Source organism: Lineus longissimus, chromosome 9 (genome assembly GCF_910592395.1).
Source record: "Lineus longissimus chromosome 9, tnLinLong1.2, whole genome shotgun sequence".
In the NCBI taxonomy this organism is placed as follows: domain Eukaryota; kingdom Metazoa; phylum Nemertea; class Pilidiophora; order Heteronemertea; family Lineidae; genus Lineus; species Lineus longissimus.
Window position 1 is genome coordinate 19457195 of NC_088316.1, and position 15662 is coordinate 19472856.

General features: G+C 44.0%; 1 protein-coding gene across 1 annotated transcript in view; it reads left to right on the plus strand.

The window, feature by feature from the left end:
* The window catches only part of LOC135493193 (cadherin-related tumor suppressor-like), a 45317-nt gene extending 30283 nt beyond the window's left edge, over nucleotides 1-15034 (plus strand). The window contains exons 5-14 of the mRNA XM_064780254.1: nucleotides 786-976; nucleotides 1211-2120; nucleotides 3226-3406; nucleotides 3636-3886; nucleotides 4145-4338; nucleotides 4558-9183; nucleotides 9476-9881; nucleotides 10156-10373; nucleotides 10593-10860; nucleotides 11102-15034. Coding sequence (XP_064636324.1) covers nucleotides 786-976; nucleotides 1211-2120; nucleotides 3226-3406; nucleotides 3636-3886; nucleotides 4145-4338; nucleotides 4558-9183; nucleotides 9476-9881; nucleotides 10156-10373; nucleotides 10593-10860; nucleotides 11102-12909 — 9053 coding nt within the window. The 3' untranslated portion in view covers nucleotides 12910-15034. The remainder of the gene's footprint in view (nucleotides 1-785; nucleotides 977-1210; nucleotides 2121-3225; nucleotides 3407-3635; nucleotides 3887-4144; nucleotides 4339-4557; nucleotides 9184-9475; nucleotides 9882-10155; nucleotides 10374-10592; nucleotides 10861-11101) is intronic.
* Nucleotides 15035-15662: the final 628 nt, after the last annotated feature.

Here is a 15662-nt window from a genome sequence, read left to right on the forward strand (position 1 = left end):
GGTGTAGGTCTTAGTAAAGGACTGTGATTGGTGACATTTCCAGAAACTCTGCCTTCTGATGAATTGAAATAAGAGGACGTCTTTGACCCCACACAAGCATATAATTCAGTATTACCACATCTTCCACAATATCCCATAATGATTATTTGTCACTGGCTGGAGGTGACAAAATTGCATAATAATACTATTACACATCAAATACATGAATTATGAGTTAACACTGTGCTGAAAGCTTTAATGCATCAACACATGCCCTGACTATAGGTTTTCTTCATGTTCTTACACAAAGCTACTTAGCAATTTCATGATCAATATTCAGTTTATAGACTCAATATCTTGAACAATGGTCATCTCTGGTCATTTGCGTCCAAGGTTATTTTTGGACTTTTGGTCGTTTTGATGATGAGGTCCTTGGCAGGGGCACTTCACCTGACTGGTTTCTCTCCATCCAGGGGAATGCGTGCATGCTGTCCCTTCACTGGTGCAGTGCCCTCTTACCCAACCAAGGAACAGTCATCAAAGTGGCTGTATCATTGCAGAATCAGCCCTCAGCTCTGCAGTCTTTACAAACCAGACCAGGATATCGCAATATCCTCAGTATGCTTCGTAGGGCAAGATTAGGCCCGACAACACTGACACATTCCATGGGCAGGGGAGGGCTTAGTTTATATAGAATGTTGGCATCAGCACAGACTCTGCTCTCATCCATCGGTTGTGATGTTGAAGTCTGTCATCCACCAAAATCATTCAAGTAATCAACAGTTCAACCCCTTCATATTTTTCAGGTAAAAATGGTGAGCTGCAATATTCCATAGAGTCGGGTGACAACAAGGCCCAGTTTCGTATCAACAGCAAGAATGGTACCATCTTCACGACTAAGCCTTTAGACCGTGAGGAGCAGGCCATCTACACTCTGGTAGTCAAGGCAACGGATCAAGCAGAAGACACGCGCGACCGGTTGTCATCAACCACTCAGGTAATTTAAAGATTTGAAAATTTGCTCTAAAATGAACAATACTGCTAGAGGTATTGCTTCAGAGCCATTTAAGTGTGCCATATCCTTATTCACAAAGCAGTAATTCAGGAACCCAATGGCAAAGAACCGTTTGCCTGGGTATGTTCTTGTCCTCTGCGGATCACACCACCACAAAAAGACACCATGTGAGACATCAAATTTCCATCTTTGACCATCTCATTTCACCCATTTCAGGTGACGATCATCCTGAGGGACATCAACGACTGCGCACCAGAGTTCAAATCTCCCAATGAGACTGAAGTCACAGAGAACACGCCCCTCAACACAATCGTTTATACAGTCATAGCGGAGGACAAAGACGCAGAGAGCAATAAATATATCACATATAAATTGGTCACTGTTCCTTTTAATGCATTCTCATTGGAGCCTCTCAGTGGCAAGTTACGTGTCAACGGGCCGCTAGATCGAGAGAAAATCACCAGTTATCGTTTAGTTATCCAAGCCACAGACCAGGGGTCACCAGCAAAGTCATCTACGATGGTGTTGATGGTCATGATCAAGGATGAAAACGATAATGACCCGCAGTTTATTCCGAGCGATTTGAATGCCAAGGTCATAGAGAACGAGGTCATTGGGACGAGTGTGTTGAAATTGACAGCGACTGATTTAGACATTGGTCTTAACAGTATGGTACGTTACTTCATCACCGCCGGAGATCCAAATCAGGATTTCAAAATTGACGAATACACGGGAATTCTCCGAGTTAACAAAAAACTGGATTATGAGCGAATAAGTAAATATCAGTTGACCGTTCAAGCTGAAGATTCTGGGAGGGATACACGCTACGATACGACACAGGTTTCAATTAGAATTTTGGATATTAACGATTGTTCGCCTGTGTTTGTTGATGCTCCATACACAGCTTTCGTTCGAGAAAATATGAAAAATGTGCCCGTCTATGTGACGTTGGTGACTGCCCGTGATGACGATTCACAGTTCAATAGTGTTCTCACGTACGCCATCCGACGCGGGAACTCGTCTGTGTTTGAGATCGATTCAAGTACGGGAGAAATAAAAGCCAAGATAGCACTGGATCGAGAGGAAATTTCATCATATTCGTTGACTATCGTCGCCCATGATTCAGGTGAGTTGTTTTGTTACATCTTGGTGCGGTCATCCAACTGTGGCCTGGATTCTGACGCGCTTCTATCTCTCTGTTACCCGAGGAACTCGGTCCCGTAAACATGTGACACAAATTCCCCTCTCCCTCAGTGACATTGGTGTAAATATCTCACAAAATTACTCTCATTATCGAATTAGATTACAAAATATGCCAGTTTGATGATTCTTACTTGGGGAACATTTTACTCGATAATTCTTGACAATTCGCACTATTCTTGATCTATCTCTATTGTCCGCTGGGTTATTTATTTCTTCTGGCTGTTACTTGAGGTCGTTTGTAGGTCAGTATGAATGGTGCCCCACCCCCAGGGTATCCCGTATTGGGGAGGTGCACACCTTGAGTGCTATCTTTGTCCTGGCTCGAATTCTACAACTGCTTCTTTGTTGACTAGGCAAAACCAATCATTACCATTTTCATAAAACTAGGAAAACATCTTGAGACTACTCTAAGGTAGACTCTGGATAGGTATTCAAAGGATGAAGCAATGGAAGTAAAGCTACTTGCTCTGGGTTGCAACTGAGCGTGGTAGTGCCAGGAATCGACCTCCCAAACCTTTCATCATAAGCGACACCGCTCCTCATTGTGTCGATTACTGGCCATGAATCAAACTGTAAAACTCCCTGGCCTTGTATGGTTATTTCAGCTCGTCAGTGATGATTGTTAACAAAGTGGTTCATTCTGTCAGCTTCCTGATCATTGTGCCCCCCTTTCTCAACAAATGGGCCTTAATTGTTGAAAAATGAGAACTTGTCAAGGGTTGCATTAGACCTGTTGTATCGCCATGGTGATCAGTCCTCTATTTGAGATATGGGGCTGAGAAGATATCAAAGATGGCCTTGGGTTATTCTGGCCAGTGATCTCTTAGTAGTGTCTACACTGTGTCGTTCACACATCTTGGTAAATGATCTCAAATATGATCAAGAAACAGACTCCTGCCGTAGTCTTGATGTGTTCTTATACATAGATCTTCACTTAGAGCACACAAGAACCATATGTTATGTGATTCAACATTGCATGGAACAGACATTGACAGTTCGATCCTGAACAAGAAAACGTATCTTTCCAGGAATCCCTCGACTCAGCGGCACAGTTACCGTCAGTGTTTATGTCAATGATGTCAATGATCATGACCCTGTCTTTGAGAGAAGTGCCTACACTGGCTACATCGCTGAGAATATTCCCCCATCAGTGAGCATCACTGCTGTACAGGCATCCGACAAGGATGAAGGCCTTAATGCTCAAATAAGGTAAGCATCTTTCAAAATATTATCAGCATGTTGGGATTAAACTTTAACAATATCTTATCTGCCAGGATGAAATAATGATTGTCTCCCAAGTTGATCTTTTGAGTCAGATACTCACATTCAGTGAGCAGGAGCAAAAGATAAATGCGGTCATCCCGAGATGTCTTCTGAACACCACTTGTATTCAACATATTTAAGCCAAACTGATGACACATATGCTTTGATTGTTCAGGTATCACCTGTTGGATAGCATGGGAGACCGCTTCACTGTCAACCCAGCCTCGGGCCTCATCCTCACCACAGCATCCCTCGATCGTGAGCACCAGGACCACTACAAGCTGATCGTCGTTGCCTCAGACAGCGGTAGCACTCCCCGCTCCAGTACCGCATCTGTCACTATCTACATTGAAGACAAGAATGACCACGCCCCTGAGTTTGAGCATCGGGCATACACAGGCTACATCCCAGATCAAACAAAGCCAGGTGTGTTTCATGACCATTCTAGTCCAAAATCTAGCTATTTCTGACACCACTTGCCAGTTCAGTTTGATAGTGATTGGCCCTTTGAAACTTGAAGGTGAGGATTCCTTGTTCCCAGTTCTTATGCCAGGGCAGGCATATAAAAGACTACATCAAAGTAGGAAACTTTCCATCAGTTACTTGTGATGACTCCTCCAGACCTCGGCCCTGTTTTTTGCTAGCATTCTTGTCATCAAATACTCATCTGTTTTTGTTATCCAGGTGATTTTGTGATAGGCCTGACTGCTGTGGATCAGGACATCGGCCCCAACTGTCAGATTGTCTATGCGTTGAGTGGCGGAGATTCATCCAAGTTTACTATCAATCGGGATAACGGTGTTGTGACGGCAAAAGATCTTCTGACGATGTCATCCAAACCACAGGGATACAAGTTCACCGTTAGTGCTACTGATAAGGTGAGGATAGATTCTCAAGTGCATCCAAACTACATCGTTCAAGAACCTGATGATATCTGTATTTCAATTTGATTGGGCCTGTTAAGTTGTTACTTTCCTGACCACACATATACTTCTAACAAACACTTTGTTGGTGGCTGAGAGCAATGTTCAAGGTGAACTCTGTACTCATATCACGTTTGAACATTATTTGTAATTCCTGCCCATTTTCTGTTGCAGGGTACACCCTCCATGGCCAACACATCGATGGTCGACATCAAGTTCACCACAGCTACGGCATCCAGTACACCAATCTTTGCTACTGGCCAACGGACGTTTGATCTGTCAGAATCCAAGCAAGTCGGCCAGACGGTGATGACAGCTCTGGCCACCTCACCTATCTCAGCTGATCCAATCTCCTATGATATCATCGGTGGCAACATTGGCGAGACATTCGAGGTTGGCATACGAAGCGGTCAAGTGAAGATTGCGCTTGGTCTCGACTACGAGATAACTCACAGCTACAGTTTATGGATTCGAGCCTTGGATAGTCGCAACCCACCTGGCTCCTCTCTTATGTCGATTACGGTCAATATCGAGGATGAAAATGATAATCCACCCAAGTTTGATCAGAGTTTCTACAACACCACTATCATGGAGGAATTACCATCAGGCCAAGGGCTTTTGACGGTCACAGCTAAGGATGCAGACTCTGGCGTCAATAAGAATATCTTGTTTTCCATCATCAGTGGGAATACTGGCACCGCGTTCAAGATTGGTGCTGACACTGGGGAAATTAAAACTGCGATAAGACTTAATCGTGAGATTTTGGATCATTACAGCTTGATTGTGAAAGCTGCTGATCAGGGTCAGCCACAGAAAACGGCCACAGCGACTGTCCTCGTTAACGTTGAAGACAAGAACGATAATCCACCTCAATTCACAAAGCTATTCAACGTCGCTATCCCAGAGAACTCGCCCAAGGGAACCTTCGTAATCAGGATCACGTCTTCAGATAAAGACATTGGACAGAACGCTGTTGCCATTTATTCCTTCCGTCAGTCAAGTACAAAGTTCACCATAGATGGCAGCAGCGGGAATGTAACAGTGATTGGTGACCTTGACCGTGAGACGGAGGATGAGTATATCTTGACAATCGATGCGACTGATGGCTCGTGGAAGATCTCCACCACCCTCTCCATCCTTGTGACAGACGTCAACGACCACACTCCAGTTTTCTCAAAGCAAGACTACACCTTCTATTTTGAAGAACTGCAACCACAGGTGGCGCTTGTTGGTGCTGTTCATGCAAATGATTCAGACGCTCCTGGTGTCAATTCTGACATTGTTTTCTCAATGAAACAAGATGATCCTAACTTCCGTATCGATCCCAACAACGGTCAGATCTTCTCGAAGAAGAGTGTCAAGTATCTCCAGGACAACACTGGGCCATCGCCTAAAAATCAACATGCTTTCATCCTTGTGGCGTCTGACAAGGGCAACCCTTCAAGGTCAACTGAAGCCACATGTACTGTGGTCGTCATCGATGCTAACAACAACGCACCCATCTTCCAGAAAGATAAATACGTCTCTGCCGTCCCTGAAAACGCCAACATCGGCAAGACAGTCTTGCAGCTGGTCGCAGAAGACAAGTTAGACTACGGCATCAACGCAGAGGTTGAATACTCATTAGGGAGCGGAAATGGATCAGATTACGTCAGAGTTGACTCGAGTACTGGTTGGGTGACTATTGCCAAGTCACTCAGTGGTGAAAAGAACAAGGACTTTACCTTTGTTGTTACCGCAAAGGACAAGGGCACCCCGATCAAGTTCTCACAGACAATGGTTCGCTTACGGGTTACAGGTGTCAACTACTACTCACCACGCTTTACAACAACCAACTTCCAGGTGACCATCAATGAGGATAGCCGGGTTGGCCATATCATCGCGGTCGTGAAGGCTGAAGATGATGATACTGATGACATGAATGGCAGGGTCGAGTACTTCATCACCAGCGGCAATGAGAAGGGCTTGTTCAATATGAACCAGAACAGTGGTATGCTCACTATCAAGGCTCCTCTTGATTATGACACGACACCGGTACATCGGTTAACCATTGTGGCTCGCGACCAGGGACTCATATCACGGCAGGTTTCACGAGTCTTCACCGTCTATCTGGAAGATGTCAACGACAGTCCGCCAACATTTAACCACACTAAATATGATGCATACATTGCTGAGAACTCTCCAACTGGTACTACTGTCATCACTATGAAGGCCTATGATGCTGACTCTGGTGCTAATGCTATCATTGAGTACTCGATAGTCGGGGACCGTGACGCTCAGAAGGTGTTCTCTATCCATACCTCAAGTGGAGAACTCGTAACCCAAGTCGCTGCTAATCAGCTTGACTATGAAACAAGGAACCGGTATCAAGCTACAGTCATCGCAAGCAACCCCAACAGTAAGATGGAGAGTACTGTAGTCGTTAACATCCATGTGACCAGTGTCAATGAGTATATGCCAAAATTCCTACAGAAGGAGTACAATTATATTGTCAGCGAGTCTGCTACTGTTGGCACCTCCGTCGGCAAAGTGTTTGCCTCCGACCAGGATACTGGGGAAGATGGTATCATCTATTATTACCTCGTCAGCGAGAGTAACAACAAAGGCTTCAGGATTGATCCGATGACGGGCAATATCTACGTCACAAAAGCGCCTGACAGGGAATCTCAGGCAACTGTCATTCTTGACGTCATGGCGAAAAATCGTGGTCCGTTGCGAGGCAATGATGCCGATCATTGCATCGTCAGGTTGGGTGTCCAGGATGCTAATGATGCACCTGTCTTCTCTAAGGATGTCTATGAAGCGAACATTACCGAAAATGCCCAGTCTGGATCGCGAGTGATTGTGGTGTCAGCTGTTGATAACGACCTGAAACCAGAGCACAGGCAGTTCTCCTTCATAATCCTCAACAATAACCGTGGTGGTGTTTTCAGAATCAATTCTCAAACAGGTGAAGTGACTGTGGCAGGAAGACTTGACCGTGAAACGGTCTCCATCTATAATGTGACGGTTGGAGCAGTTGACACAGGTGTGCCTCCTCAGACTGGATCTGCCACTGTCAAGATCACTATAGAAGATTTCAATGATAACGGGCCAGTTTTCATCCCTCCTCAGCCGTTTGGCTACCTCACAGAGGAAGAAACACCGCCTTCTAATATCATGGTTCTCACATCTGTGACCTCTGACCCCGATCTCCCACCCAATCAAGGACCATATCAATACAGCATCCCGAGCAGTAGTCCTCTTGCATCCAAGTTCAAGGTTGATTCAAACTCAGGAATTCTGACAGCGTTGGTTCGTCTTGACCGAGAAGCCCAGCCAGATTATTTGGTTCCAGTCGTAGTCAAAGATGGCGGCACTCCACAGATGTCCTCAACATTGACAGTACGGGTTATCATGCGTGACATCAACGACAGCCCATCCTTGCCAAGGCCATTGAATATCCTTGTCTTTTGTTATCAGACACAATATCCGGTTGGGAAGATTGCTGATGTTCAACCTGTGGATCCAGACAGTGTTGGGACTTACACCTGTCGGAAGACGCAGGGCTCTGACCTGTTTTCTATACCAAGTGCCTGTGATCTCCACGCCAAGAAGATCACTCAGGGTAACAAGTTCAGTCTGAAAGTCAGCGGAAGTGATAGTATCCATGCCGAGGTCTCCTATGACATCAGTTTGACGTACCATCAGATTGACAACAACACCCTAGGTAATACAATCATTGTCCAATTGGAGAACATCATCACAGAGAACTTCCTACAGAATTCTTATGTGAATTTCATGAAAGCTGTAGGTGAAATGTTTACAAAGATTGACCAAGTGTTGCTCTTTGGTATAAACGAGGCTGGTTCACATCTTAATTTGTTAATCGCCGTGAAGAAGCAAGATGGAAAGTATGTATACGTTTCTAACCTAGAGACACTGTTCAAGACTAATCAGGCGCAGATTGAGAGTGAGGCTGGGGTGAGGTTCAAGGTGATTAATCTCAACCCCTGTGCAGACAACCCATGCATGAACGAGGGAGAGTGCAGCAGTGCTATCGATGTTTACACGGACACAACCATATCTTCCTCACAGTCCCTGGTGATCACCACACCTGACAACAATGGTGGTTTCACCTGTACCTGTCGTAATGGATTCAGTGGGCCGTACTGTAATATCTCTGACAACAACTGCCAGAACAACCCTTGTAACAATGGCGGCCAATGCCACACCCTTCCGGACGGCACCGATAAATGTGATTGTCTGTCAGGTTGGGAAGGTGCCGTCTGCAGTGTCGATATCAATGAATGCCAGCGTAATCGGCCATGTCGTAACGGTGGTGCCTGCTCCAATAAGCCTGGCTCCTACGAATGTTCCTGCAAACAAGGCTACTCTGGCGATAACTGTGAGGTCAAGATCGACTATTGTAAGGGCACAGTTTGTCAAAACGGGGGCACCTGCCACAGCAAGATCTCCACCTATGAATGTGAATGTCCATTTGGGAATGCTGGGAGAAACTGTGAACATACTAGTGTCGGATTTGACGAGCTTTCCTACATGGAGTTCAATATGCTCAAAGCAACCGATAACACCATTGTTTTGGAGTTTGCGACTGTCATGCCGAATGCATTACTTCTCTACAATGTCGGGGATAAACTTGCTGATATCAAGAAAGAGGAGTTCCTGGCACTAGAGATTATCAATGGAAAGATACGGTTCTCATATGCACTTGGTGACCCCACGACCACAAGAATCTGGGTGCAGAAGACAGTCAACAACGGGAAGTGGCACCGTGTAGAGGCTACCAGACAAAGACAGGTTAGTAGGATTCGTTGAACCCAACACCTTAGAAACAATTTCTATCTAAGAGGTATTATCACCTTCTGACTACAAGTTACTAGGATATGTTCTAGGGTAATGTTGGTCATTCTTAGGGTCTCTTACAATGTCCAGGGAGCACTTGGCAGTGACAGACAAACATATCATCCTCCTACCTGCAAGTCACACCTGATGATAATCTGGTCAGTTCAGCAATGAGTCTCTCTCTTCTCTCGGTAGAGTGTTGTTTATAGTCAATCGCAATCTGATCCCATTACCTTCTCTATTACAGCAAGGCTTTATCTCTGTGAGTGAGTGCCCAGAAGATTCCCTCTCATGCAACCAGTGTCAAGACAGTTCCTGCCAGAACTCGTCCTCATCTGCAACCTTTAGCAGCCTTAGCGTGAAGAACCCACTGACCATCGGTGGTGTCCGTAACCTCCAGATGATCCTCAATCACATGCACCAAGTTGAGACATACGACTTCGTCGGGTGCATCCGGAACATCACGATAGATGGGAATGACTTACTGGCTGCAACGCCATTGGCGACGAATTTCACGACCAGTACTTGTCCAAGATCGAAACAAGGTGTATGCAAGAACGACACCTGTGGGGAGAAGGGCAAGTGTAAGGATGTCTGGGGAACGGCTCGGTGCGAGTGTCCAGCAGGCAAAATGCCTCCAGATTGTAAATCAGGTAAGTTTATGGTCTCTTCATTGTTGAAGAAACCTCAGGGCAAATAATCTTGATTAGATCCTGCACCTGAATCGTTTCTTGCTGGCCGACTGATTCATAACATTTGAAATGACTTACCCATAGTTATTGCAACAGAGATTCAACAATTGGACTGACAGTGCAACCAACCATAGACTCTTACTTTGATTTTCCTCTGTCGTACAATTGTTGCCAACTGCTTATAATTTGAATGAGCTTCAGTTAGAAAGTCAAGTTCTCCCATTTACTGTTGCAGCCATTGAACCATTCTCGTTTGGTGCGAATGCCCGAGTGATCTATACACCTAAGGAGAGCTACAAGAGAGCCAAGCAGTTTGAGGCAGCAAAGGCCAATGCCAGAAGGAAACGTACTGTATCTGAGATGGCGGAGAAAGTCTCATTTAGGATCCGAACTCGTGATGATAATGGATTGTTATTCTATGTGGCCAGTGGAATTGACTACACTGTCATCATGGTGAGTTATGAGAATGGTTCATGCCCAGAAACAGTTCAAAAGAGCGTAGTTTGTGAATGTTCATGTAAGGGGGGATGATTCAACAGGAAGGGAAGAGGTTGCACTAACTTTGAGCTTATTGATGGTTTCCTGAATAAAATATTGTTCTGATTAGAAACTAATAAACCTCAGTCCTGTCTTTGCCTCAGTGCTTGAAACATGCTTACATTTTCTTTTCAGGTTTCTGATGGTCTCGTCCAGTATGGTTTTTGGAACAAGGGAATTGGGGGATCTCTTACTGTTGCAGAGGTGAAGGTCACCGATGGCAACTGGCACAACGTGACCTTGAGCACTGCAGGAGGTCGTGAAGTGACTTTGGAGGTTGACAAGAAGATCCAAGCGAAGACATTCACTTCGTCCGTGCATAGCTTTCTTGGTCTTGATATCACTGCAATGTCAGTTGGTGGAGCAAGTGCTGTCGTCAAGTGGGATCAACAAGAACTAAAATGTAAGCAGTGGCTGATGTCACATGGTAATTGAAATCAGGAATATCCTTGGATTCATTCAGGTTACTCAAACTGTGGAAATCTCTCAACTGTTGTTCGATCTTGAGGTTAACCTAGTTGAAGGTTGTATTCTGATTTCACATTTCAGAAAGGTCCATTTGATGGCTTAGACTAAAGGTTATAAACCCCTGACCTAAGTTCACTTTTTTGAACGAATATTGAAAACTTCCATTTTCTTTCCAGCTTTTAATGGATGCCTATCAGATTTCAAACTGAATGACAAGATCCAGCCGTTCTCTGGAGCAACGGATCGCTTCACGGTTGAAGCAGTGGGTGGAGTGGCCAAGTCTTGTCCAGGGCCCAGCGTGTGCATACCAAACCCTTGTCCAGTGGGTAACAAGTGTGAGATCGTTGGCGGTGTGTCTCAATGTATCCCACGTGTCGCAGCTTCCACACTCAATATCGGCATCATCCTGGTTATCGTCTTCTTCATCGTCTTGGTGATCGCCATCATCATCAGCGTTGTCATCATCCAGAGACGCCGCATGAATAAGGATGTGCCGAAAGTCAACGGTAGTGTGATTGTGATGGGAAATAAACATGGGAACGATAGTGGCCATAGCAACCATAGTTATCAGGATTCGGGATATACGGAAAACGGCGAGATTATATCGGATGCTTTTATACGGAATCATATCGCAGAGGAGCTGGCGACGATGAAGTTTAATGAGCGCAATGTTGATAGTCCACATTCTCATGCCCGTCCAGATATTATTGAAGCAGAGAAAATGGGGCGGCGAATGAATGCTCCGTCGCCGGTGAGAATGGATGATGGCACTGTGATCATAGAAAATGGTGACGCCATGGGTTTTGAGGAATCACCTGAACTTTATGATTTAGAAAACGCTAGTAGTATAGCGCCACCTGATATTGACGTTGTGAAACATTATAAAAAATATCGGAAATATAGCGGCAATCCGAACCTGCCATATTTACCTAGTCATTTGAGGAATAGTCCAAACATGCTCAATATGAGTAGAGACAGTCCAGTGAGTGTCTCTAGGCAGAGTCCAAACATCTTAGCTGAGAGTCCAAGTATATTAAAAATGCAAAGTACGCCACTGAATCGCCAGAGTCCACTGAATATGCCTGGTGGTCAGAGCCCCATTCAAATGCAGGGATATACAACTCCAGTTCGCCAGAGTCCTCTGGGGCACTTGTCGCGGCAAAGCCCTAAATCCATCGGTGCTAGTCCATTGACATTACCTATGCCCTCGACGCAAATACGAGAGAGCAGGTCTAATTCTGAACAGAGTTTACCTCATCCTGTTGGACGGAGTAACCATAGCAACAGCTCACAGAGCTTAACATCACGTGATCCTCGTGCTCGGACACCTAATAGACTTCCGAACGGCCATCCCCCGAGACCAAGTAGTCGGGCTAACAACCGCCCGGCTAAAACGAAATCTGGTCATGTGAAAGGGTTGACGGTGGACGAGATCAATCGGTTGAATGCTCGTCCATTGATGGCTACACCACCTAGTACTATAGACGCTGACCAATCTTCAACTGATTTTGGTCCTCCGCCGCGCTATAAGGATATATTCGAACCTACTGGGCTCTTAGAGCCACCAGAGTCGTCATCTGATGATGTTTCTGATGACGATTTCACATGTTCTGAATTCGAGTATGACAATCATGAAAAAATCCGCAGTGAATTTGACACTAATATCATGATCTTCCCCAAGGTTCAGGAAGAGGATGAGAATGAGGAGAGCCCCATGGAATCCAATCGGACGTTCTCTGGAGACGAGTCGGCGCGTGGTTCACTGAGCACGCTACTCGTCTCTGATGAAGATGCGCCCAAACATGTGCATCAACATAAAAACTTAGGCGGGGCTTTCAATTGGGATTATTTGCTAAACTGGGGGCCAAGTTTTGAGAAACTTGTTGGCGTTTTTCAGGATATTGCAGAATTGCCGGATGCTAATGCCATCCCTCACCAAGAGGCCATCAATGATTCGACCAATAAACATGAAGAATACGTGTGATAGTTGAGTGGTCATGTGATCTCAGGACTTGTTTTCATTGGCTCAGCTTAAGCAATACTTATAACTGAACCTTCAGCAGATTGTGTTAATTGCGTCCATATTCAGAAACTCATTTTATTTGTCACAGATTTTAGAGATATTTTCAGGTGTAAATTTTTTTGTAATTATGTACAGAATGATTAACTTTGAGTTGTGAGTCTCCACTTGGCAATGCTCTTGTGTGTTAAGGGATTGAAATAAACCCTTTAAGGACATTACTTTAGGAGCTTCGTCAGAATACCATCTGACCTCAGAAGGTTAACTGGATGTTCCATTGAACATTTCAGCAAGCGATAATCTTTCATACTGTAAGCCCTTTTATATTTGGCAGCCTAACATTTATTGCAGAGTGGTCCAAGCGCAATTGTTATGGGTGCAAAGATGTTCAACTATTGGTTTTATCTTTGGAAAATGCAGCCATTTGATATCTAAAGTGTGTATTTACAAACATAGGATGGTGAAAATAAAGGGGTTTATAGTTATTGTATTGTATCTACTTAAACGACAATCAGTCCACGTCCATCCGCGTCATGATACAGTGAAGTGGCCTTTCTTACAAGTTCATGTGTTGTAATCAGCCGTCTCCCAACACGTTCCTGTCACATTCTAACTGTCGTCAATAACGTGACATCAGTGTATGTGAAGAAAGATTGGTCAGGAGCTAAAACAGAGATGATTCAGCGCTGTTTCTTTGTTGAAAAGATATGAGGAACCTGTGGCTAACGTGACAGGAACACGTTGGGGAAGTGGCAGATCTTGTGCATATATTGTACAGAAGATGAGCACTTCATCATATTCGCTTTCAGTTTCTTACTGACTCGGAAGATGAGTGGGCTAAAGTTTGCCTCTTATAGGTATTGGGTCATCAGTGGGAACATTGACTTTGAAGCAAGATTTTATCAGTTTTACTGTCATAAGTTTTATAACCGTCTACAAAACCTAAATAAGGCTAGTTTTGTTACTGGAGAAGAATTGTTGTTATTGCTTTCTACTAAATTAGTAGGGGATTTTCAGTCCTATTGTGTGTTTTGTATTTAGAAAGAATGATGTAGCTTATTTGGGTGTTCTCATTAACCTTCTAGAATGAGATAGGGTACTTATGTCCTGTGCACTGACTTGCCATTTCATAATGGAAGTTACTATGACATACCAAACAGAAGCATTTATTATTCAAAAGAATGTGGTTATTCACGGTTTTATCTTTTTGCATATGTGTACCAAACGTTTGCTTGAATCGGGATTTTAATGAGGTCAAGAGGAATTTGCACCAAACCATTGTAACATAACTGTGTTCCATTGATAGTCTGATACATTTTCATACAATTTTCGTAAAGAAAAATGACTTTAGACATTTGTAAATACCGTCCACCACTGCTGACCATTCCTAAGTGTAAGGTAAGATGGTACAGTTATAGGCCCAGTACAATTATAGCCCATACAGTGTAGAAAACAGCTGATTGTACACATTCATGCATACAGCGGCTATAATTGTACCATATTACCATATATACTTGTAACCTTTTAATACATGTACATGTATATTGATCCATCCAAGAGAAACATTCCGGATGAAACGTAGATTATTTTTGTATTTTGCTCCATCCTTTAAAATGTATTTTGCTCTCTCTCAGACATCATCATCAACAGAGCTTGCTTAGTCCATCTATTGTGACTACTCATAGACTAACTTGTCCACAAAGATATCAGAGGTAACAAGTAAATAATGAATAATACAAAGTTTTCAGCTGACTCTTCAAAATATCTGTGTTTAGAGAGAGTCAAATGCTGGGGAGGCCATTCCACAGCACAGTAGCTGAGGATGTTCTCTTGTATTGTCTGAACAATGTTTTTTTAGTTTCCAAATGTGTCTGAGAAACTTCGCTACTCGTAGACTATTTTATTCTGAAGATCACAGCATAATTATACATGTATATAGCTCACTTTGTACGTTTTGAGAACCCAAGTCACACACAAGGATTTTTACTTATGTTTTATACTTGCTGCCAGCTCTGTGAGGATATAGAGCTGTTATTTATGAAGATGAACTACCACAAGTGTAAAAAAACAAAAGGTAACATTTGTGAAATAAAGTTTCATGAAATAAAATGATTCGTCTCATGTTGTTTTTGCCCATTAGGAGTGAAGCAGGGATGTGACTGTGCTTGGAGTAAAATAAGTGAAAAAATATGGAAATCTGTCACAAAAGGAACTTTCACATGTCAGTGAAGACAAGTGACTAGTGTCAGTAATCATAACAAGAGGAAAAGACCAGGAGTGTGACTATTGTCTTGTCAGGGACGAGCTTACATGATGCAAGCCTCCCAGCAGACTATCGGTGAGAGACGACATTCTCTTATCTATGACACAACAAACGTCTAGCTCGCCATGGTGAATGCAGCGTTCACCATGGTGAATTCAAAGTTTACCATGCTCTGGGAAGACCTTAACACAACTTAAAAATTATACCAAGGTTACCACTAATAAACATTGAGACGACAGGACAGCCTACGTAACAACCAACCTCTTCCAGCTGGTTATCAGTCTTTGCTGCTCTGCCAAGTTGTCAACATGGTGATAGAGATGAGACAGTCACAGGCAGGCTGAATCAGTCCTAGCTTCTCCACCGTATTGACAGCATGGTGAGACGGATGGGACAGTCACAGCCACCCATATCAGTCCTGGCAGCTCCACCGTGTTGACAGCATGATGAGAGA